Source organism: Beta vulgaris, chromosome 9 (genome assembly GCF_026745355.1).
Source record: "Beta vulgaris subsp. vulgaris cultivar EL10 chromosome 9, EL10.2, whole genome shotgun sequence".
Taxonomy (NCBI): Eukaryota; Viridiplantae; Streptophyta; class Magnoliopsida; order Caryophyllales; family Amaranthaceae; genus Beta; species Beta vulgaris.
The window spans coordinates 45313207-45335894 of NC_079210.1; the positions used below are offsets into that span (position 1 = coordinate 45313207).

At 35.9% G+C, this 22688-nt stretch overlaps 3 protein-coding genes across 5 annotated transcripts; 1 reads left to right on the forward strand and 2 right to left on the reverse strand.

The window, feature by feature from the left end:
* Positions 1–861: 861 nt before the first annotated feature.
* LOC104904021 (uncharacterized) lies at positions 862–4972 on the forward strand. The gene is made up of 7 exons (XM_010692192.4): positions 862–1019; positions 1841–2016; positions 2704–2844; positions 3204–3312; positions 3401–3462; positions 4168–4271; positions 4618–4972. The coding sequence occupies exons 2-7, from the start codon at positions 1924–1926 to the stop codon at positions 4709–4711; spliced, it is 603 nt and encodes a 200-aa protein (XP_010690494.1). The 5' UTR covers positions 862–1019; positions 1841–1923; the 3' UTR covers positions 4712–4972.
* A 3140-nt stretch (positions 4973–8112) lies between these two features.
* LOC104904023 (tobamovirus multiplication protein 1) lies at positions 8113–13030 on the reverse strand. Its single transcript, XM_010692193.3, has 11 exons — positions 12451–13030; positions 10653–10743; positions 10510–10562; positions 10327–10419; positions 10169–10240; positions 9970–10042; positions 9574–9619; positions 9410–9473; positions 9264–9317; positions 8909–8986; positions 8113–8794 (listed from the first exon to the last, which is right to left on the reverse strand). The coding sequence occupies exons 1-11, from the start codon at positions 12610–12612 to the stop codon at positions 8702–8704; spliced, it is 879 nt and encodes a 292-aa protein (XP_010690495.2). The 5' UTR covers positions 12613–13030; the 3' UTR covers positions 8113–8701.
* Positions 13031–13856: 826 nt separating this feature from the next.
* On the reverse strand, positions 13857–20267 carry LOC104904024 (probable protein phosphatase 2C 9). 3 transcript variants are annotated; one of them, XM_010692194.4, is made up of 6 exons: positions 20032–20264; positions 19393–19514; positions 16261–16500; positions 15741–16017; positions 15182–15336; positions 13857–14362 (listed from the first exon to the last, which is right to left on the reverse strand). In XM_010692194.4, the coding sequence occupies exons 2-6, from the start codon at positions 19426–19428 to the stop codon at positions 14222–14224; spliced, it is 849 nt and encodes a 282-aa protein (XP_010690496.2). In that variant the 5' UTR covers positions 19429–19514; positions 20032–20264; the 3' UTR covers positions 13857–14221. The 3 variants fall into 3 exon arrangements, with proteins under 3 accessions (XP_010690496.2, XP_048492009.1, XP_048492010.1); XM_048636052.2 differs by lacking the exon at positions 13857–14362 and adding an exon at positions 14370–14568 and having other exon boundaries at positions 20032–20267; XM_048636053.2 differs by lacking the exon at positions 13857–14362 and adding an exon at positions 14371–14562 and having other exon boundaries at positions 20032–20267.
* Positions 20268–22688: the final 2421 nt, after the last annotated feature.

A 22688-nucleotide genomic window follows, 5' to 3' on the forward strand; every position in this document is an offset into this window, starting at 1 on the left:
AACTATAAATGACTTTCAAATTATTTTGGAACTAATTTCCGAATTTCTAAAGTCGTTTGTCTTTTTTTTTTTTTTTTGTATTAGACTTTCTCAAGAGTATTATATACACGAGAATGACTCCTAGGTTGTTAGGTACCTCTACATTGCCTTGATATAGTTTGTACAACCTATATCATATATTTCAAATTCAACCTCCAAATAGCACTAAAGAGTAAAGAACCTCAATTATCCCTTATTCAAACAACCTCCATGGCTCTAGGATGCATCTCATGAGGTTTCTTTTTCAGACTCCAAGAATATTCGAAAATATAATTACTTAGAGTTTATTTCAAACTTTTTTGCGGTTGACCATAATTGTGTTCGGTTACTTCTCGAGGGTCTCATGATGCCGTGAGATAACTCTTAGGTGAATCAGTACCTTTACATTTCCTTGATAAACCTTCCACAAGTTGTGTTGCATATAACTCGTACAACCTCAAAACATAGCTACAAACGCCACCGTACTCCCACTCTAAGACTTAGAATCTGATTTCAAATAATCTTCCATGACCCTATGATGCATGCCACGAGGTCTGTTACCCAACAATAAAAAAATGTTCGAAACCGAATCTACAACCTTCAAATTCAACCATTATTGTAGTTAATTTTAGACTCTAACATACCATCAACCATCTAGGATCATTCTGAAAAACCTCATAATAAAATTTGTGCGTAATTATCATAGTGATAAGAATAATAACATTAGGACATTATGTACTATAAATTTATACACAATTAACCCCTTAAGCCTTTGTATTATTTTTGATTTTCCAAATTAGTATAGAAAGTATGTTATACAATTACAAAATTGCCACCACCAAATATCAATCGATGAATCACATTGAATAATGAGTACGTTTTTCTAATTGTAGAATTTTCCCTTTCTTAACATTGTCATTGTCTCCAACCATTTCAGCAGCATCAGTATATTTTCTGTGCACACAGAGCGGCGATTTTCCAGTAGTAGCCATCAATCTCAAGTAATTTTCTCTCTCCTACTATCAGATCTTCTATATTTATCAATTTGTGTGTATAATATGTGAATTCATTTGAATATATGGATTATAGATTTATGATGCGAATTAAGCTTGATAATCTTCGAATTAGGTTGCTCTTATCGAATATTGCGCGCAATTATACCTTGTTCAACTTGAATCTGAGGATCAAAAATCGAAATTAATTATATATTTTGACTTGCACATATAATCGGTCTCTCTTACCTTTTTTTTGCGATTTGAAACTAGATATGTTTTAGCTGATTATTTATGGAAATTTCAACTTTTCATCATCTTGTAAGATTCTTATCTGATTGGAAAAATTGATATGCGTCTGCCGAAACGATGTAATGAGGTGATTAATGAAGTATTTGGACGTTTACTAGATAGAAATATGAGAGAAAGTATGTTTGATTACTCAGGTGCTTCATTTTTCGATTTATTTTGTTATTTGATGGGTTTTTATGGATATCGGTTTATTGGGGAGCTATTGCGAAGCTTGGATTTTGAGGGTTCCAATATAAATGAGTAAATGACTCTTGTTTTCAGCTGAGTGACTCTGTAGTTTGTTGTCCCTTTATGTGTATATTTATGGTTGTTGAATAGGGATTTTGTGATGGTCTATATGAATTGTCATCCTTTTCGGAAGGTAGTAAGTTATACGCCCTTTCGGAAAAATAACAAGATTAATAAAATGATGGTATACTGTAATCCTTCTTGTGTGGTTTGTCTTGCTGATGTATTGTTTCCTCTTATCCTGATGTAGTTTCTTTCCCAATTTCATTTTGTTTGTTGGTTGTTCTTAGGCCCATGGTGGACATTAACGCTTTCTCAAGCTCTTACTAGTGTAAGAGAAGTTGCAAGCTAACTATCGAAAAGGACAGCAGGGATGTTTTCTCTTATGTATGGGTTCTGGAACTACATGTTTAGCAAGACCGAATTCCATGTTCTTATTCTCGGTATTGACAAGGCTGGAAAAACGGTAGTTATTTTCCCATAAGACTAGAATTTGTAGGCTTCTTTTTTTGATGTATGGATTTGAATGACCACAATAAAATGCTTATGAGATTGTGTTTGATTGATGATCTCAAATTCTGAATAGTATTGCTTGCGTGCTTCTTTTGTGGAAGTATGCTTCATGTAGTTTTGATCATCTCTTAGTGCTGAGTATCTTGTTGAGCTGCTGGTTTACTACAGATTCAGGGCTCGAAACTTGCCTCTGTTATCAAACTATATCTTCCCTTGAATTTGAGACCCGATCCTTTCTGCCTTTATACAATTATTTCTCCTCCTAAAGAGCAGAAAACTGGGCCTCTTAATCCATCCCAAGTTGTACACGAGTTAGAGTGGTGTTGATGGGAGGGCAATACAGAATAGCAAAGGCCCTAACACAAATACCCTGCCAACTGTAAAACGCATATCATGGGATTGAACCACAAGATTATGGTTGAAGGTATAGGATAAGTGATTGAGCTTCCACATGATTCTCAATAAGTTTTTGAGGCTGCTCATTGTGTTACTTTATCAGCTATTGATTTTTCTATTATTTTGTTTCATTTATTATTACTTTGTCATGTTTCCAACTAATCTTTATTGATTCAACAGATGTAAGAAAATTGAATAAAATATCTTCTCAAAAGTTCATAACATTGACAACAATATCTTGCAGAGTTTACTGGAAAAGTTGAAAGAACTATACTTAAACTTGGAAGGTCTTCCACCTGACCGAATTGTTCCAACAGTGGGGCTCAATATTGGCCGTATTGAAGTTGGCAACACCAAACTTGTGTTCTGGGACTTGGGTGGCCAGGTGTGTTGATCAGCTCTTGTTAAAAACTGCACAAGATGATTCATTTAAAGTGTCGTTGTTTAATTATCTGTTCACTATCATGTCGAGAGTTTCTATGAGGTATTGTTTTGTACAAGTAGTCATGTAGGCTGTAGCACCATATATCGCTATAAGATCCTCTTGTATATTCATGTCTGAATTATGTATTTAATGAGCATTTTTTCTTCTCAAGTTTTTTTGGTTCCGCATGAACATTGAAATGAGGTTTCTCTGAAGGCACTTCTTTATGAGTCATCAAATATTCTCAATAGAAGGCTTTAGGAGCCTATGAGCCTCAGTTTAGGTCGTGCTGTTAATCGAACACTCGTTTGTTATGGCAGCCTGGCCTGCGTTCAATATGGGAGAAATATTATGAAGAAGCCCATGCTGTCATTTATGTACTCGATGCAAATGCTCCATCTCGTTTCGAAGATTCAAAATCTGCCCTAGGTACGCTGCTTTTGTATTGGGTTCAGTTCTAGATTGGTTGGAATTCCAGAATAAAGTATTGCCCATTGACGAATTAACTATCTTGCAGAAAAGGTTCTCCGGCACCAGGATTTGCAAGGTGCTCCCCTTCTGATACTAGCTAACAAGCAGGTGCATATGGACTCTGTTTCCTCTCTTAAAGTATTTGCGTGAGGAGAGCTGAATTTTTATGTTGGGGAGGAAAATATATGAAAATTTTGTTGGTTTCACGCATTTAACTATTTACCCCTCTTGCCTGGTCTTCATTAAATGTTGCACGTATTCTTTTTGACCATTAAGTTTTGCATGTTTTTGATCCAAGTGACTTCAGTGCGATGGCATGAGGTTTTATGAAATTTTTGCAACTCTTTCCCTTGGTAGTTTGCTGAGGTCCCTCTATCTATATCTAAATGTATATTCACATCTATATCTATTACATACACACACACAGGCATCTGCAATGTGAATCGAGAAAAATTATAATACACAACATGACATGTGCAACGTGAACCCAGAAAAATAATACCCAACATGTTACCCATATATACAGACCAAAAAACTGACCTTGATTGTTTATCTGGCTTTGTGATAGCCAAAAAGTTCAGACGACTTTCATTTACATTGTTGGTAAAAAATAGAATTGTTTTGGTTACATATATAGTAGTCATGTGGCAGCTTCTTGTGTGGCATTCTCATTTTTTAATTTCTCATTCTGGGTGTTAATATACGGCTGTTTTGATGGGGAATTTAGTGGATGATGATTCATGCTTCTATCTGATGTCTGTGCCTGATCTGTCGAATGCTAATATCAGACTTTTACCCCTTCCGTTTCTACAGGATCTTTCTTCAGCAGTTTCAGCTGAAGAAGTAGCTCGTTATCTGGACCTGAAAAAACTGGATGAAAGACTATATATGTTTGAAGCTGTTTCAGGGTTTGATGGGTAAGTTTCAATACCAACACTTTCACCTTGAGCTCTAAAGTTATGATTGATGCTCCAACCCCTCCCCCTCCCCCTCCTCGGTAAAGAATTTTGGTGACCGGAAGCTCATTTGCTACATATTCGCTCCACTCTTTTGCACCTATGTATGTTACAACCATTTTCTTTATTAAGTAGGTTTAGGAGTGTTTGCTAGAGTGTTCCTTGTTATGACAGTTTTCTTTCTCCATATGTTCTTGTGTGCTTTGTTCATGAGTTTATTTCTAGGATTTAATTTGGAGCTCACTCTGGGATTTCTTTTCTATAATTTATTTGACAATATATACTTGGGTTTGGATTTTTTCTGCAGTAGAGGGATCAAGGGAAGTGTTGATTGGCTCGTTAATGCTATGGAAAGAAGTAAAAGGTCTGAAATGCTGAGAAGTCGTACGCCTGCTGTTTGAGAGAGATTGGAATCGATAAATATTATGAATACGCTTCATTGAAATCTTTGTACATAACTCATAACCAAATTTCTGGATCATCAATTAGCAGGTGATGATATCAAGATTAGTCCCAAGAGGATACTGTTAATTCATTTTTGTTTAGTTTAGATCGTAGAAAGATGAATCCATTTTATTTTCTTTAAACTGACTGGTTTGTTTTCCCTCTTTGGAGAGCTGAAGAGTTCTACCTGTTATCATCTTGTTCCTTTTACCCCTTCAGTCCATGAATGTGCATATTTATTCAATGAAATGCAGCTAGCGGATATCTTTCCATCTAGATAGGAAACTTTTTTTTTTTTTTTTTTTTGACGGGAATCACACCACACAACTACTCATTCATAGAAATCAAATCAGAGTTTACATAAGCCCAAACCTCCGTTGGGACATCTTCAATCCACACTCTCATTTCCCTAAACTCCTTGCTCATTTGGGCTAGCTTATGTGCTACCCGATTTCCATCCCTACGAACATGATTGAAAGATAAAGAAACACACAAACTACCTAAAAACAAAATATCTTTAACTACAAAACCGAAACCATTGTTTTCCGTCACTCCTTTTGACAAATGTGATATGAGCTTGAGACAATCACTTTCAAGCACGACATTGCGAAGACCCGCTTCCACAGCCACCTTCACTGCATGACGGGCCGCCAAAGCTTCTGCTATGTCAGTATCGCAACCTCCCTCGTACACATCGCAGGTAGCCAGCATCACATCGCCCAGCTCATCTCTGGCCACTCCACCAAAACCAAGTTTTCCATCCCCAAACACAGCCACATCAGAGTTGATTTTAACTTTACCCGATGACGGAGCCCTCCAGATTTTTTCCCCTCCCTGCGCAACACCCTTCAGCACTGACTCATCTTCCATCGCCCGCTTGTACTCATGCTCTAAATTGACGGCTTTCTCAATCACCTCCACTGTATCAATCTTCCGATGTTCAAATAACCAGGCATTCCGTCTTAACCATATTCCCCATAGCAAGCTCCAGAGCAAATCCCACCAGACATCCTCATTAATATTCTTTGAAATTTGCTGCACCCACTCCAACATGGTGCCTTCGAATGCACTTTGGCAAGTCAGTCTTAGTGGTGATTTCTCCCACACCTCTTGCGCTTCTGGACAGCTACGCAAAGCATGGCTAGTTGTTTCGTTTTTTTCCCCGCACATGGGACATATACAATCCTCCACACAGCCACGTCTCCAGAGATTGGTCCTCATCGGCAGTCCATGGTGCATTGCCTTCCAGCCAAAAATTCGAATTTTTGTGGGGATATTAGCTTCCCATAGTTTGCGCCACACCAGATTTTTTGAGCCCTCCGAGGATGTTGCTTGATCTTTCTTGCTTTCATTCAATTCCAGGAAATATGCACTTCTAACAGAGAATTCCCCATTTTTCGAATATTGCCAAGACCAAGTATCTTTACCTCTATGAATTGGAATGGGAATCTTCAATATCTCCTCTATCTCCCAGTTGGACAGCCACTTTTTCAGTTCACCTTGGTGCCATTGCCCTTCATTCATCACTTCTGCCACAGTGCGAGGAGCATCCCCCCCTGGATTATTCTGTAGAACTTTAAAACGAGGGAGAGTTGGCACCCACGGGTCGACCCACAAGTCCGTATTTTCACCATTACCAACCACCTTCCGGATACCCCTGCTTAGTAATTTTCGAGCTGACAGAATTGACTTCCAGGTATAACTCGCCATAGGATTCACCTTTGCTTCCATGAAAGACGTTTTCGGGAAATACTTGTTTTTCAGGACCTTTGCCATTAATGAATCCGGGTATCGTAACACACGCCAGGCTTGTTTTGCTAGCATTGCATTGTTGAACACATCTAGTTTCCTCATGCCTAGGCCTCCTTCTTTTTTCGACGCACATATTTTTTCCCAAGACACCCACGCCATTTTCCTCTCTTCATTTTTTTGCCCCCAAAAGAAACCACGACACAATTTTTCAATCTCGTGTAAAATACTCAAAGGTATCCTAAAGCACTGCATGGCATATGTGGGTATCGCCTGTGCAATAGCTTTGATGAGTACCTCCCGGCCTGCTTGAGATAGGAAACCTTCCTTCCATCCCTTTAATTTTTTTTGGATCCGTTCCTGAATATATCGAAAAACCGCCTTCTTTGACCCCCCTATAAACGTCGGGAGACCCAAATACTTTTCATGGTCTTCAACTGCCTTAAAAGTTAACTTCATCTGAAGAATTTCTTTCTTTTCTTGTTCCACATTTCGGCTAAAAGACACTTCGGATTTTTCCATATTCAGTTTTTGACCGGAAGCATTTTCATAAACTGCAAGGATGTCAAGAACTTTTTCGACCTCTTCCTCATTTGCCCTAGTGAACAGCAGGCTATCATCTGCAAAAAATAAATGCGATATCGCATTCACTTTCTTCCCAATCTTTAAACCATGAATTTCTTTTTTTGCTTCTGCATCTCGTAAGAGAGAGGATAATCCTTCCGCACATATGATAAATAGGAAGGGGGATAAAGGATCCCCTTGTCTCAGTCCCCTCGTGGGATAAAATTTCCGCGAGGGTTGGCCATTCACCAGGATAGAAAAAGATGTGGATTTAACACATGCACAGGTTAGATTCACAAAACCCAGAGGAAAACCCAGTTTGATCATCATCTCCTCCAAGAAACCCCATTCCACTCTATCGTAAGCCTTACTCATATCTAGTTTGAGTCCTAAAAAACCTTCCCTCCCTGTTTTCTTCTTGCGTAGATAATGAAAGCATTCATAGGCTACAAGTATGTTATCAGTAATTAACCTTCCCGGTACAAAACCACTCTGTGACTCATGAATAATAAGGGGGAGAACTTTTTTTAGTCTATTCGCCAGGACCTTGGATACCAATTTGTAAATTACATTACACAGACTAATGGGTCTATAATCAGCAGGGGACTCACAAATTTTCTTTTTTGGAATAAGTGCTATATGGGTATGGTTTAAAGTCGTAACATCACCATTATGATTTAGGATTTCTAGAACAGTCTGCTCTACATCCTTTCCAACGATACTCCATAGATAGGAAACTTTGGTATGTCATAAGTGAACGATAGCAAGCATTGCCCAAGTATCCTAGTATGCACAAATATTCTTTTTTAGTCCCCCACTGGAAGCCTCTCGGTAAGAAGAAAGACCCTATTGAACCAGCACCTGTTGTAGGAAGCTGGCTTAATACACATCAACGATAACGAGTAAGGGATATAAAGGAAATCCCTATTCTCAAGCACAAGTAGGTACTAGAGCTCGAACTTGTAACCTCAAAGTAACAAGGTGAATTTCCCACCACCTTCACGAAGCAAGCTTAATTTGTATGCACGAATATAGACAGTCAGAGTTCAGAATTGAAACTAGTCTCTTTAGACCTCAAGTATAATACATTGTTCGGTGTATACGGTGTTGCAAAGACTATCCGAGGTTGTGGATGTTATTCCTAGATCCCAAATAACTATACCAGAAAAGTTAGTTGACATCCATAGCCCCTTTATATAAGGCTGTTGATTCGACGTCCACAACCCAAGATAATAGCGTAATTAACTATATACAATATATACTTCATAGGAAATAATTTAGATACACTTCTTTTCTAACGGCCTTTGATCAGGATGCCGGGGCGGTGCTCGCTTCGCTTTTGTTGCGGACCTTGCTGCTTCTAGTCCAAATTGGAGCCTTATCCAAAAACTGACGTTCACCATGTCCTGAAAATTTTATTTTCTGTAGCAAGGAAAACTTATTTAACATAATATCTTGTGTTGCCAATAGTCCATTACCAAGCCAGAGCAAAAAACTATGAAGCACTTTACATAAACCCTGTTTCATAGAGGAGAAGAAAATGCAAATTAGACTTTGGCTTTCAATAACTACATGTATATCCTGCCAGACTCGATAATCCCGATCATTGCACCCAACAAGAAAATTTGTCTGCTTCATTGGATGGCTTGATACTGATCGGAAATACGTCTCGACGGTAGCTTCCGAAGTACAAAGAGCACTAAAGCTGAAGGAAGGATCTCAACCACCTGAAAATGAACAAGTGAGGTGAGTGTCAAAGATTAGAACCACGCTCTAAACTCGGATGGTACAATAATATAGCTCTCATCAATGCTAAAAGAGTTGGGAGTTCAACTACCTACCATGTAATAAAGAAGATTTCCAAGAGGATGGTCGAGGACATCAACATCAAAATCATCATCAAAGGCAGATATAGCTGCCTAAAATTACAAAACGATTTGTCGATTAGCTTGGGCATGAGGTTATAATGATAAATAGGCAAAACTAGATCTGATCATGGATATGGCCGAGACTCGGCCAAAATAGTTGTTCTGTTTGGCCTGATGCATCGAACTGATGCGTCACATTTTTGGGCCGAAAGCTCTGTCAAATTAGTAAGGGCAGAGCAGGGAAGAGAATGAATTTGGGCAGACCACAAAGTTACAATAAAACTCTCAAGCCATTTTTCCTTAGGCAAGTTGCACATCGGACACTCACCACAATGCATCCAACTAGGAAACATGTACAGCATATTGTGGTTATAACTCCAACCTGTAGCATCAAACCCAAAAGTTTTAGTTAACATCCTTTAAGAGGTATTCCAAAAGTATTCCCAGCATAAAGTAACAGGTTTAGAATATTACTTCATGGAGCTTCTTTTGGCGTCCTACAGATTCGATTGGAAAGCGCTTAAGCATAAAGAACAATCTGTAAATTGAGTAGAGAAAGAGCATATCAGTGTTCATACTGCTCAAAACTAATTGAAATCGCATCACAGATGGTCCATTATCGATCATTAGTTCATTACCTTCCACCATATATTAAGAATCCGAAAGCTGCACTTAATGAAATAACTGCAATCACCGAACTACAAGATGTTACTCATCATTGGCCAAAAGCTTGTTCTAATCAATAACGATAATGAGGCAATAAAAGAATAGGTACAGATTTTTGTAAAAGACCATTATTTGATCACTTCTGCTCATTTTACAATAACCCAAATGAGAAAATGTGGTGTGGAAAAAATTGTGCTAGGACAATTTGCATAGTATAGAAGGATCAAATTACCCTTCAACTTTCTGAAGGAAAGTCTAGATCAATCTGCTAATAGAGAGTATGTTTGGCATACCAACTTCCATCATATGTATAACAGATTGACAGTCACAGAATCACAGTTCTCATAGAATTTTCGTCAGTTTCTTACCAGAAAAAAAGAGTTTTGCCGCCTCAAGAGCTGCATGACCTTTGCTGAGCCTCATACAAATCCAGATGATTAACTGAAGTGATTGTGCAACCAATCAATCCCAAGGAACCATGAACATGAAATTGACATGTACATAAATACACACATGTGTGCGTGTTTATATCAGCGAAAGATGAAGTGCTCGATAAAACGTGATTACCTGAACGATATATACAACCACATTTACAATGTAATATGCTGGTCTAAGTCTGTCAGTTGGAAGGCTTCTAGCCTGCCAAAACGAAAATTACAGAAAATATAGAAATTGATAGAGTAGATAAAGTAATCAATTCAGCTTATGATGAATATCTGAAGAACCTGGTGATAAATCTCGGCCCAAAACAACACGAGCATTGTGTAAGTGGAAAAGAAGAGTAGTCCCGGAAGATCGAGGAGTATTATTTCAAAGACCTGTGAAGTATGGATCATAATGTCACATGAATTGATAAGATGTTTATATAGGAGAACAAATTGAACACTTGATCTTAATAGTAAACGTACATGGGGCCTAATCCGAAAAACTTTCTTGTACGATCCGAAAAGAATGGCTCTCACTGTCCAAAGTTAAATCAAGACATAATTCAAACAATATCAATTCAAAACGTATAATATATGGAAGATCTAGAAGGTAATCATGTGCTTACACCCATTTACTACAAAATTCATCAAGTGGAAGGCCTTTTGTGTTGTCCATCCATATTCTGGTACTCTCATTTGTATTCTAACAAGTTGCACCTGGTTTAGAAATTGGAGAAGATACAAAAAGTTGTGAATCTTCAATCGGAATTAGCTTCATTTATGAACTACACCAGACCTGGATAACACACTACGCACGAAGAAAGACTCAATCTACCCAGTGGGTTTATTACCAACTAAAGATTGAATCAATGCTTGATGTATTCCAACTCAGAAACAACAAAATGTATTAAAGTTTGTCGATCTCTAATGCGTAAATTATTCACTTGGTAGCTGCAGAATTCTCTCACCATACATGGTGCTACAAATGAATCTTGCTCTCTAACAGTATATAGTAAATGGTAGCCACAATGCCCACAACAAGAAACATGCAATAAAACAATCCTAGTGTTTTTTTTTTGGGTCCTACTACGACTCTACGAGGAGTTTCCCAGTGCCTTTGGCGAGTGGACTAATCTCCGGTGGGAATTTGCATGGGTACCTCAAAGGGGATGCTCCCAACCGGGACTTTTTCCATGCCCAAGACTCGAACCCGAGACCTTTATTAAGCAAGGAGAGGCCCTTAACTACTCACATCAACTCTAGTTGGTTTTTCTAGTAAGTTATTATATCACAAAAGAAAGAGATTCTCCAACATCGCCTAGGGCATCTATGTTATTACTTAGATGACATGCACATGTACGCTATATTCCGTCCAATGCCTCCTCCGTTATGAAATAGTTATCACATTGTCCTAACTCCTAAATCCTAATGCATTACATTTAACATGTGTGATTATGATCTGACTATATTTCTATTCAACAAAGTGGCAATGGACTTGCAACTTTCTGTATATCTTACCATCACTTCAGTACGAATTCGACACCTTTATTTGAAGACACCTTAGAGTATGACACCTAAAGCAAATACTTCTTCCTTATCAACTATCATTTGAGTATTAAGATTATGTGAATGAAGTATACAATTAAAATTTCAAAATCTGAGGCCTTCTTGAATCAGAGGCCCTGTGCTATTTGTCTCTTCGCACTTATGATCCTGATTACAACTCTCTTAGCTCTATACACACTGAAAAAAAGCTGACTATCATTGTCCGTTTATGTACATTAAAAAAAAAAAACTAATGTGTTAAATTTAAGTGAAAATGTATTCACTCAAATAATGATAACATATTATTATATAAAAATGACATATCTTAACTAGATTAGACAACTAAAACGAGAAAAAAACTCATCAATTATTTCTTGGATAAGATGAAGGGGACTTTCATGTGAGTAAGGGAAAACTCCCAAGAATATATATGCCTAGGAAAAACCCACCCCTACCATATGAGACCCTTAAAGAATAAAGTGCCATATTTTTATATGATATCAGTCTATAATAGTAGATACACGCGTCCGTATAATAAGAACCATACTTATAAATTATGATTATGATGAACATCAAATACTAGATTATTAACATAAAATCAATATCGATGAACATATACAAACAAAGATATACATATATTCATTTAACTTGTTATCCATATACATTAATCCATTCGGCTTGTTATCCATGTTGTACAATACTTTTACTAAGCATGTACACCATCTGGGCTTTGGATTCTCATAGTATGACCGCGTATATATATCTTAACTACCCGAACTTTTGATCACCAACCATCACTTTTTTTTTTTTTATATATATTAGGAATAAAAGAAGGGTAAAAAAAGACGGTGACATGAACAAAAAAGAGAAAGGACATACCAAAGCAACCATGGCTACCAAAGCGTAAGAAGCACAAAGGATATAATAATAAACACCATTTTTAGGATCTTTTTGGGTTTCCATAATCTTATTCCACCAATTACTTGCTACTTCATAAGTATCACTTCCTTCTATCACCATTAAATCCTTCATTCGTCCCATAATTAATTTCAAATTTGTTGCTACAATTTTTTTTTGTTTTTGGAGAATCAGAAACAAAATGTTACGAGATATGAATGTCAGATTTTGTCTTTGTTCGAGAGTTGAGAAGATCTGGGGGAAAGAAACGTTAAAAACATATCATAACTAATTACACGTGATCATATTTAAGGAAAGCCACGTCCATGATAGGCGAGCCACGTGTCATGTCTCAGATTGACTTTGCCAACGAGCTATTTTTTCTTTCTTTTCTAACCTTTTTTTATTTTTTTTGTTTTGATCCTAAATCTATGTTAAAGAATAAAGGATGCCTAAATTACAATACCTATATTCACTAATTAGGTTAAGTTAAACCACTAGGTCTTCTTTTCATAATTTCATATTTTTTTTAACCCACAGAAAATCTCTTGGTAAGAAAAAGAATCATATTGGACCACCAACTATCACAGGTCAGTCAGCCATTACATAGGTCAACACTTGAGAATAAAGGGAATATGAGGAAATTCCTACTGTCAAGCACAAGTAGATAGTTGGGTTCGAACTTATGACCTCAAAGTTACAAAGTGAATTCTCCACCAAGACACCACCTCAAGCAAGTAAGGTTGGTTCAATTTCATACTTATTAGCAGAATTTGAGCTCGAATCATTTAAAATATACCGTGTCTATGTAAAAAACTTCTTACCCCGTTCCGAATTAAAAGCAACAATTCCACTTTTTCACTATTAACACTTTTTACTTTGACTAAGATTTGTGATTTATACATAATGAAAAACATAATAAAGAGAGATCTTATTATATTCATCTCGTGACTACTTTCATAAAACGTAATTTTTATAATTTTTACTTGTACGTATTTATAGATATTTGTGATCAAAATAATGCCTCACCATGTGTAAAAGTGAATTTATTGCATTTAATTTAAAACGGAGGAAGTATTCTTGTATTAGACGGTATGTACTAGTATTACTCAAGAAAGATTACTAGTGAAGCAAAATACACTATGTACTTGTATGTATTTTGCTTCACTAGTAATCTTTGCAACTTTATTTGCACATTGCTTAAGTTTAATGTTTTATGTGTAACTAATATCAAGATGACCAAATGTTTATGCCAGACAGTGTGATAGGAGATGGGTGAAACTATAACTCGTCCACCAAGTATAATGTTGTGATATTACGAATTTAACCTTATGCACCAATCCTATACATGCATCCCTGACCAAAAGGGAAAAGCCTGAACAAAAGAGTTTAATGTCTAAACAAAAGCAACCAATGCATTCAAGCGTTCAGAATTATTACACGAATATCAGATGAACTTGAGAGTGCTACTACAAATGATAGATAAAAATTGACTATATTAATCTACATATATCAAAGGAATCTTTGCTACTATCAAACATACATCACACAACCACCTTAACACAAAGAATTCTTTCCACCCTCTTTTTACACTGCAAAAGCTAGCAATTACAGTGGTTTGAATAACCTTATAAGTAAGAAATATTTCCTAAAACCTTTCAACCTGGAGTTGGTTGATTAGTAGGATTGATACCGTGCTTTTTTATACGAAGCCCCCCCGACCCGAATGTACAAATTTCCATCCACAAGAGCTTTATCCTCTGAAACGGACTACAATACAAGATATGTCATCTTTGCTATCTCGATTTAGAGCTTCTGTTGCTAATTGCTTGGCAGCCTTCACTGGATCTTTCACCTTTCTTGCGATGTCAACTGCTTCTTGATTAGACATTACCTGAGTTGTTAGCAAGGTATTAACACCAACTTACAAGCTATGTGCTGCACTGAGAGCATGCAATTACAGATCCGTCCATCATTATTTCTCATGTTTCGGGAAAGAAAATAATAAGCGAACTTGAAATTTTATGATGTCTTTTGTTTCTTCTTTTCTCTCTTTTCTCTTTTTCCACCCGATAAGCATTTAGGGTGCATCGTCTTCACCTCAAAAGAAAAACTTTTAGGTTAATTATGTCCAATCTAGTGTAAACATAAGGTGAAATTAGGGCCGATAAGGTCTAGTAAGATGTAATAAGTTTAGTTAGATATGTTTAGGTGAAGAGAGCGCACCTTTAGAGATGAAATCTCCGACATTCAAAGAACTCTTCTAAAATATTAGTAGACATTTGGCATATATTAGGGCTATTCTAAAAAGAATGAATTGATAAAAAAAATAGTGGAAACAGGGGGAGCACCACATTGGTTTGTATGTATTTAACTAGCAGAGTCATGACTTCAAACTTTTGTTTGTTTTCTAGTACATTCAGAAAGTTGATGGAAAGGGGACTTCAGACTGAGTCTTAATACAAGTCAGGTTTGTGGTAAATGGGTGAAGCTGTGTAGATCATCGAGTCAAATATCAAAGAAGTGGTTAGGGAGGCCAAGTCATATGATCATATCCCCTCATATGCAAATGTTATTGGTGTTTGAGACTTTGACATAGCCTATGGTAGTTTGGAATGCTACACCTTATATCCACCAAAAACAGTTCAGCTTTGGTGGGTAGACCATACTACCATAAACTTGAGGGTTGGCAAGAAATAGAGAGGATATATACCTTCCATAGACCATCACTAGCGAGGATCATAAGATCGGTGTCCGAGATAATATCAGCAGCTTTTATATCAGGATCAGACCGCAAGTGAGATTTGAGGTTCTTGTCCCCGAAGGCCCGAGAAACTGCAAGTTGCCCATTAACCCTGGCAACGTCGCCTAGTGAAAGGATTAAAAAATAAACAATAGTTCAGTTCACAAGGCTTGACCAATGGGGAACATCCCATTACATTCAACAGAAATGATTAATGTGTGTTCAAAAACCAAGCAGTAGAACATGGGGACAATTGAGACAATAAGGCCATAAGATATAGAAGCCAGCATTCCAGCTGTCTATTGACTGCACAATAGATCAACAGCCGTAATAGTAAATCGCAGTGCAAGAAATCATCCATAAAAACAATGTGGGACAGAGAAAGAAAGAGGGGTACAAAGAATAAGCATATACTATCGAAGTTCCAACAGCAAGAAACAACCTGCCATCTCATAATAGATAAATCTAATTTACTCATGAAAGGTCAAAGAAAAACTGACCGAAATGTGCAAATGCTAAGGCAATGTACCTGGCATATTAGAGACAAAGCCACCTCTGTCCTCAATGCTGCCCCGTTCAGTATTTGGTTCATGGTCAGTAGACATCTGTATTGCTCGGCCTTTGCTAGAAAGGACTGCTCGTGAATCTCCTACGTTGGCTACCCATAATTTTTGCCCATCCACAAGAATAGCAGTAACAGCAGTTGACCCACCTCTTCCCAGATCAGGATTGTGGTTAAGAATGGCTTCATCAGTTCTCTCATAGGCTTTTGATATTGAACTATTTGTGTCAGTCCAAAATCCTTCCTGATTTTGACAAGGCGAACTTGTTAGATTTATGAGAAACATAAACAATAGAGTAACATAACTAAATAAATAAAAACCTCTCTTTCTTTCCCCTGTTTAATTGGATCAACTATATCAAGATGGTAGAAAGTACTATTGGAAATAGGTAACACATTAAACATTATAGGGCTGAGATGTATCTCACATCTGTAGAATGAAAGGCTCCAACAAGAAGGATGTGAAGATACATTTAAACAAACCCACCTCTTTCAAAATATTTGCAAATAAATGCTTCTGTAGATAAGCAGGCACACTGTCACCCAAATGGCCATCATAAATGGCAAAGAGGCCAAGTTCGTGTCCTCGGACCTGCACAAACTTAGCGACATGATAATCCTCCATGGGGTGATTTGCCTTTCCTTTCACCAAACTGAATCCATACTTTGAAGAACCTTGATGACTCCTTCCCTTGCCGGAGGCACCAGAAGAACGTCCTCCTACAATCTTACATTATAAAGCAAAAACTTTTAAAACAAATAAAATATTGATACACTATCCATTCCCAAGAAATTCCAAATCACTGAATGTACATTAAGACTGTTTGTTTTGGAGGAAAACAAATATCCCCATTTTTTGTTGTTTGGTTGGATAAGGGATTTAAAAGGAAAACTAAGGTGGAAAAGAGTTTTCCATCCTTTTGTATATAGTTTCCTCCCAAATTAAAAGGAAAACCATTTTCCTCCACTCTCTCATTCCCAAAATCTCCATTTTCCCTTCTTAGTTTAATAGTATTCATTTGAGTTTTCCAATGGAAAACATTGTTCATGGGAAACAATTTTCCATGGAGAATGTTTTCCGTCAAACCAAAGAAACCCTAAGAACAGATATAATTTATCTTTTGCTGATAACACAACAACAACAAATATGCTTCATGACCAAAAACAAGAACCTATAGATGGTTTATGAAGCTTTGCAACTGGAGACATATTCGAGGTTCTGATATGAATTATGCATCCAGCACAAAGCTAATCTTATTTCTACGATTCAGGCTTCAGATTTGATAATTGGTCCAAACAATTTGGCTACAAGTCTTACTAATGGGAAGTTTTCTGTTGTAGACTGTGACACTCGAACACTTTATTGAGAGGTGGAATTTAGAGCAAGATGCAAACAAGAAAAAAGGGTTGCAATCGTACTCTTCACTAGTTCACTTACTGGGCCTAAAAGCTTTCTTTGTTTAATGGATCTACTTTTTCACTCGATTATAAGCACCATAATACATCTATTTACCTTCAATAGAAAGCACGAATTACTATAAAGTTTGGACAAGTAGTTTGTGGTTATAACCCAAAGATCAGTGAAATAAAATATCTCGCACAGGTTTAACCAATAAAACCATCTAAAAGGTACCCCCTATATAAGCGCATATGAAGGTGCGATAACGGATAAGGCTTCAAAGTAATGCAGCTAGAAGTGGAAGTATTGAACAAAATGTGATGTATAATGATGAATTTACAAGAGAAACAGCACTAGGAGAAGAATAAGTCTAAGTTGAGTAGTGGATAGATCCAATACTGAAAGCATCAGGTATTGAGTCAGCAACATTCTTTCTACTCTTTGACTTTTCAGTCAAACTTGGCCAACTCTGACCATTAATTTATTAAAACATATACTGATTTTAAATTTGACTTCTTGCTAGAATTATTATAATTCCACAAGATTATCATTTACTAATATAAGGTAGCAGAAAAGAATAAGTCCAAAGAATTATCATTTACTAATGTTAAATAGTAAAATGAGGGGGGTCAAAGTTTGTAGGCTTTTGAGCTTAGAGGTCAACATAAGACGAACTTCGAGTATGGGGAAATATTATCTACATGTTCATCCTCATGAAAGCTCCAAAAGACTTGTAAATAAGACTTGTTCTAAGAAAACATTCCTGTAGACAATCATCTTCTATCTGCATCAGCCCCGTGATATACAGCAATATTGAGTGAACAAACCCAGTGATTAAATCAATTCGGCAATGGTTCGGCCGTCTAAGCCTGCTAAATTACTAGTGAATGTCAATTTGTTGAGAGCTTTAATAAAACAATTTATCCAAACAATAAATCTTTTCTACCTGCCTCTACCTCCCCTCCTCTCTCTCACACACACTTCAATGTGGCCCTTGCCACATCGCCAGACACCTAAACCAACAGCTCCCTGCTTTACACAAGCTGCCCCTCTCTTCTCGTCACGATGTGGTGTTTGCAACTAACCTTATCCCACCTTGCTAGATTTTTCAGTCCTAGCAGCTAAAACTGCTTCCCCTTAGACTAATAACTCATTGGAATTTACTCCACCTATATCAAATTGGACCAAGTCTTGTAAAAATGTAAGGATGCCTTCCTTCATGTGAAAAAAACAAACACTTGGGAACTTTTTATGTATACGATGGTTTCCCTTGTTTCAGGAAGCCATTTCTTAAATGCCCAGATGGTAATAAGCCAATTGAATCTTCAACTGGTTTCCCCAAAAATTATGGTTACTCCATAATTTAAAAATAGATTAATCAAGCAACGCGGTATTTCAAAAACAAATCAAGTATGTTCATTGAATCTTCAGATCTGGAACCAAATTTCCTGGCCACTTCAACTGCTTAAGAATATCAAAGTATTTCAAAGCTACATCTGCCATGTCTCTTATGATCTCACAACTTGCAATTGAAAGTATTATCAATTGAACATCGTCCATAGCCAAGAGCTCGTGAATCTTCATGTATCAGAACACCATGTTCAAGTTCCATTAAGAACATACCTCTTCTTTTTGAATGATCAGAGAGATCTTCCTTCTTTCGTCACCAGAACACTCATGAGTCATGAGACACCCAAGAAAACATCAGTAACCGACAACCCTGAGATTTGATAATCAAATCAACATCAATTGCCTTCAAGAAGGATCTCTTAGTCATCTTCTTGCACATTTTATGCCATATTAAGTGGGTACCCAATGCTGAAACCACATCATCCGTATACTCTCTCACACCATAAAAGTAGTGTTCTCTTTCTTGTACCCTCTACACCCACCCCAAAAAAAGCAACCACCAACCCAAAAAACCAAAAAAAAAAAACCTAATTTGTGATTTCATGAAACAAAAAAATTACCAAGTTTATCAAACTAAGCATCCATCATAAATCAAAGCCTAATCCAGCATTAAAGCATAGTCTAATACAGTATTATGCACTACAAAATCCATCTTTGATCACTTACAACTTACAAGTTACAACACATAAACAATAACAATCTTCAATTGAATTTGCAAGTAAAAATTACAGCAAAATAATTAAAAAAATCATCAAGCAATACTGCGCAAAGAGTCAATAAGAGCAAAGACTACAACTGGTAAACCCTTACCTGAGAGACTGAACTGAAGCAGCATAAATTATCCATAAAATTCTAGCTACAGCTTCAACTTCTATCTCTATTAATCAACATCTATTTCCCTAACAACTCCACCAACAACAATCCTCCAAAAACTGTATCAACAAAACAATAACAAAAATTTCTTATTACAAATAAAGCAGTAGGTAAAATAGGCCCAAGAAATTTAAAATATTAAAGACACCCACATCTTAAAAGCACCAATAAAATTAAATTTTTTTAATAAAAAAACACTACTTCGAATTAAAACTAAACATGGGTAATTGAGAAATTAACTTACCAAATCAATAATTTTCCAAGTGACCCAACAATAAAATTAGAAACTTCAAATTTATAATAATTAAAGACACTCACATCTTAAAAGCACCAATAAAATTAGAAACTTCAAAAATTAAAACATTACTTCAAATTAAAACTAACATATGGGTAATTGAGAAATTATCTTACCAAATCAATAATTTCCAAGTGACCCAACAATAAAATTAGAAACTTCAAATTTATAAAAACTAAAGACACCCACATCTTAAAAACACCAATAAAATTAGAAACTTCAAAAAAAAAAATTACTTCAAATTAAAACTAACACATGGGTATATTGAGAAATTAACTTACCAAATCAAAAATTTCCAAGTGACCCAACAAAATTATAGGAAAGATTACAACTTTCTTAGTGATCAAAAAAAGTTTCCTTCATCAAGAGAAAAAGCTGGTGAAGGGTTTTGCAGCTGACAGTGTAAAGGGCTTTCAGGTTTCGTGAGGAGAGAGAAAAATTCGCTGGCTACCTCAGGAAAGAGAAAATATAATGAAAAGTCTGTAAGATGTGGGCATTTGTTCAATAACTTTGACTTTGTCTTTTTTTTCTCTTTTTATATAAGCTTAATTGGGTGATTGATCTTTTTGTAGTATTAATTGTTTTGATGCATAATTCTAAGGAAAAATGCAGTACTATTGTTTTGTTTGATTAGTTGGGGTATTGGGGACTACTACAGTCTACAGCTGTTTCACTTCTGTTTTCTTTTAGGAGTACAAAGCTTTGTAGTTTTTGTTCTACCCAAAAAAGTAATCCATTTTGCATAGCGTTTTCAGTTCATTTCAGTTCATTTCAATTTAGTTTTTCTATGTACTCCCTCCGTCCCAAAATATAGTTTTTATTTTCCTTTTTTCACGGTAATTTATGCAAGTAGAATCTAAGAGGAATAATAAATATATTTTGTTTATTCAAATAAATGTTGTATGGGAAAAGATGATTTTAGGAGAGAAAATAGAGAGTAATTGGTGAAAGAGCATTAATTGTAACATTTTGGTTGAATAAACAAAGGAAAAAACAAAATTCAATAAGCAAATAAATGATGGGACACGGTTTTTCTAGACAAATTATGGGAAAATGTGGAACTAAATATAGAAATGGAAACTATATTTTGGGACACCCAAAATGGAAATGGGAACTATATTTTGGGACGGAGGGAGTAATTTACTTTTTCTCAATCTATTCAGTTAATTTTAATTTACTTTCTCTCGTTCCAAAAGAATGGGACCTACGTTTCATGTAACTCCGTTTTATAACAATGTGAACCATTTTCTATTTTTCTTATTATGTTGTAGAGATCAATTCAATTCAGTTTCTCTCATTCCAAAAGAGTAGGACCTAAGTTTCATGTAACTTCGTTTTATAATAATGTGAACCATTTTCTATTCTTCTTATTATGTTGTAGAGATCAATTTTTAGAGTAAGAAGGTTATATACAGCCATACAGGCTTAATAGTTACTCTTGTCTTATCTATAACTTTTATCATACATCGGGGTGTAACGTGAGCATGACACGTCCAAAATTATTTTTTTGCTCATCACTATTTTGCTCTAACTGAGCAAAATATATACTCAAAAGAGAGAGTTTCAAATGAGCAAAATATTGTTTTGGATATACCATCCACATGGTAAAATCGATTTATGATGAATATACTCTTCTACTATACATCAGGGGTAGAGTTTAGCTTCTTATAAGAGTAAACTTTATATAAGTTCACCTCACAAGTTACTACAATTAAATTGAACGGATTAATTCTATGCAGCAAAAAAAGGAATTTATTCTTAAACTAAAGGGGTCACCTTTAGGTCAAAAAGTTACCTTCATCTTACCATGGTTAAAAGACAGTCTTATATGAGAATCATAGACGCCATAGATGCGTGTTTCTCTTTCTCTTTCTAGGTAAGAAAAATAGCAAATTTTTTGCGATTCTCCTCACAAAATCAAAAAATTATATGCATGTTTTTCTCATATATTCTTAAACAAGAATTAAATTTATTAGCCTTAAAATTATATATATATTAATACCTAATAAAATATTCAATCTAGTTTGATTTATCCGTTCTTGATATACTAATTAGATAGAATATAGTTCAAAAATAGCAACTCCACTCTCACCATCTGATTACCTCACCCGTGTGGGCGCAACTTTGCTGGCAATCTTCTTCTATGAGAGATGAAATGACTTTGCTTTTGATTTGGTCAACAAGGGACCCAACCCTCCATTTGCAGTTTCGCACAATCTATCAACCATATCGTTTTTCAAAAGATATACTTCCTCCGTTTCTAAATAGGTACAACATTTGCATAGTGTTTACTATTCACAGTTTAAACTTTAATTAGCTTTGGTGATTTACATTTTAGGAAAAACATAGTCATGTGGGATCTTGTTAGATTCATCTGAATGTGAATTTTTTTAATATCAACTTTTTATAAATTTTACTTATTGATAATCAAAGATATTAGTGGTTAAAATAATGCATTGGCAAACGTGAAAACAAGAAGTGTTGCACTTATTTAGAAACAGAGGAAGTATTTAATTAAAAGTCAATCGACATCTACAGTATATTATTAAAAACCAAGATATAATTAAATAAGGTTATATCAAATTCATTTTCGAAAAAAACTACAATGAACTAGATCGAGCAATATAGCGCAACCCCCGTATTTGTTGAATAAATCAGCTATTGATGAGAAATCAATCATTCTCACATAGTTTGGGAAGATCATTCTTAAATAAGTCATGTTAATCGCATCCGAGATTCCAATACTTTATGTTGAGTCTCGAACTTCAACCAATGAGAACAACTTATCATACCTAAAAACATTAAAAAGAAAATCATACTCACAACTCTCGTAGTGGAGAAGGAGATCTCAACAACATAGACTAAAAATCACATAACGGGGTTTGAAAAAATCTCATAAACAGATACTAATTTATTCAATAAAACAAGAAAAGGAATT

Coding starts and splice junctions, on each gene's coding strand:
- LOC104904021 (XM_010692192.4), top strand. CDS start 1,924: ATGTTTTCTCTTATGTATGGGTTCTGGAACTACATGTTTAGCAAGACC. Junction 2,017..2,703: donor TTGACAAGGCTGGAAAAACG/GTAGTTATTTTC, acceptor AATATCTTGCAG/AGTTTACTGGAAAAGTTGAA. Junction 3,313..3,400: donor AGATTCAAAATCTGCCCTAG/GTACGCTGCTTT, acceptor ACTATCTTGCAG/AAAAGGTTCTCCGGCACCAG.
- LOC104904023 (XM_010692193.3), bottom strand. CDS start 12,612: ATGGGACGAATGAAGGATTTAATGGTGATAGAAGGAAGTGATACTTAT. Junction 10,420..10,509: donor TTTTTCGGATTAGGCCCCAT/GTACGTTTACTA, acceptor CATACTTCACAG/GTCTTTGAAATAATACTCCT. Junction 9,620..9,969: donor GGCAAAACTCTTTTTTTCTG/GTAAGAAACTGA, acceptor CGGTGATTGCAG/TTATTTCATTAAGTGCAGCT.
- LOC104904024 (XM_010692194.4), bottom strand. CDS start 19,428: ATGGATAATTTATGCTGCTTCAGTTCAGTCTCTCAG. Junction 16,018..16,260: donor TTGCAAATATTTTGAAAGAG/GTGGGTTTGTTT, acceptor TGTCAAAATCAG/GAAGGATTTTGGACTGACAC. Junction 14,363..15,181: donor CTAGTGATGGTCTATGGAAG/GTATATATCCTC, acceptor CTAACAACTCAG/GTAATGTCTAATCAAGAAGC.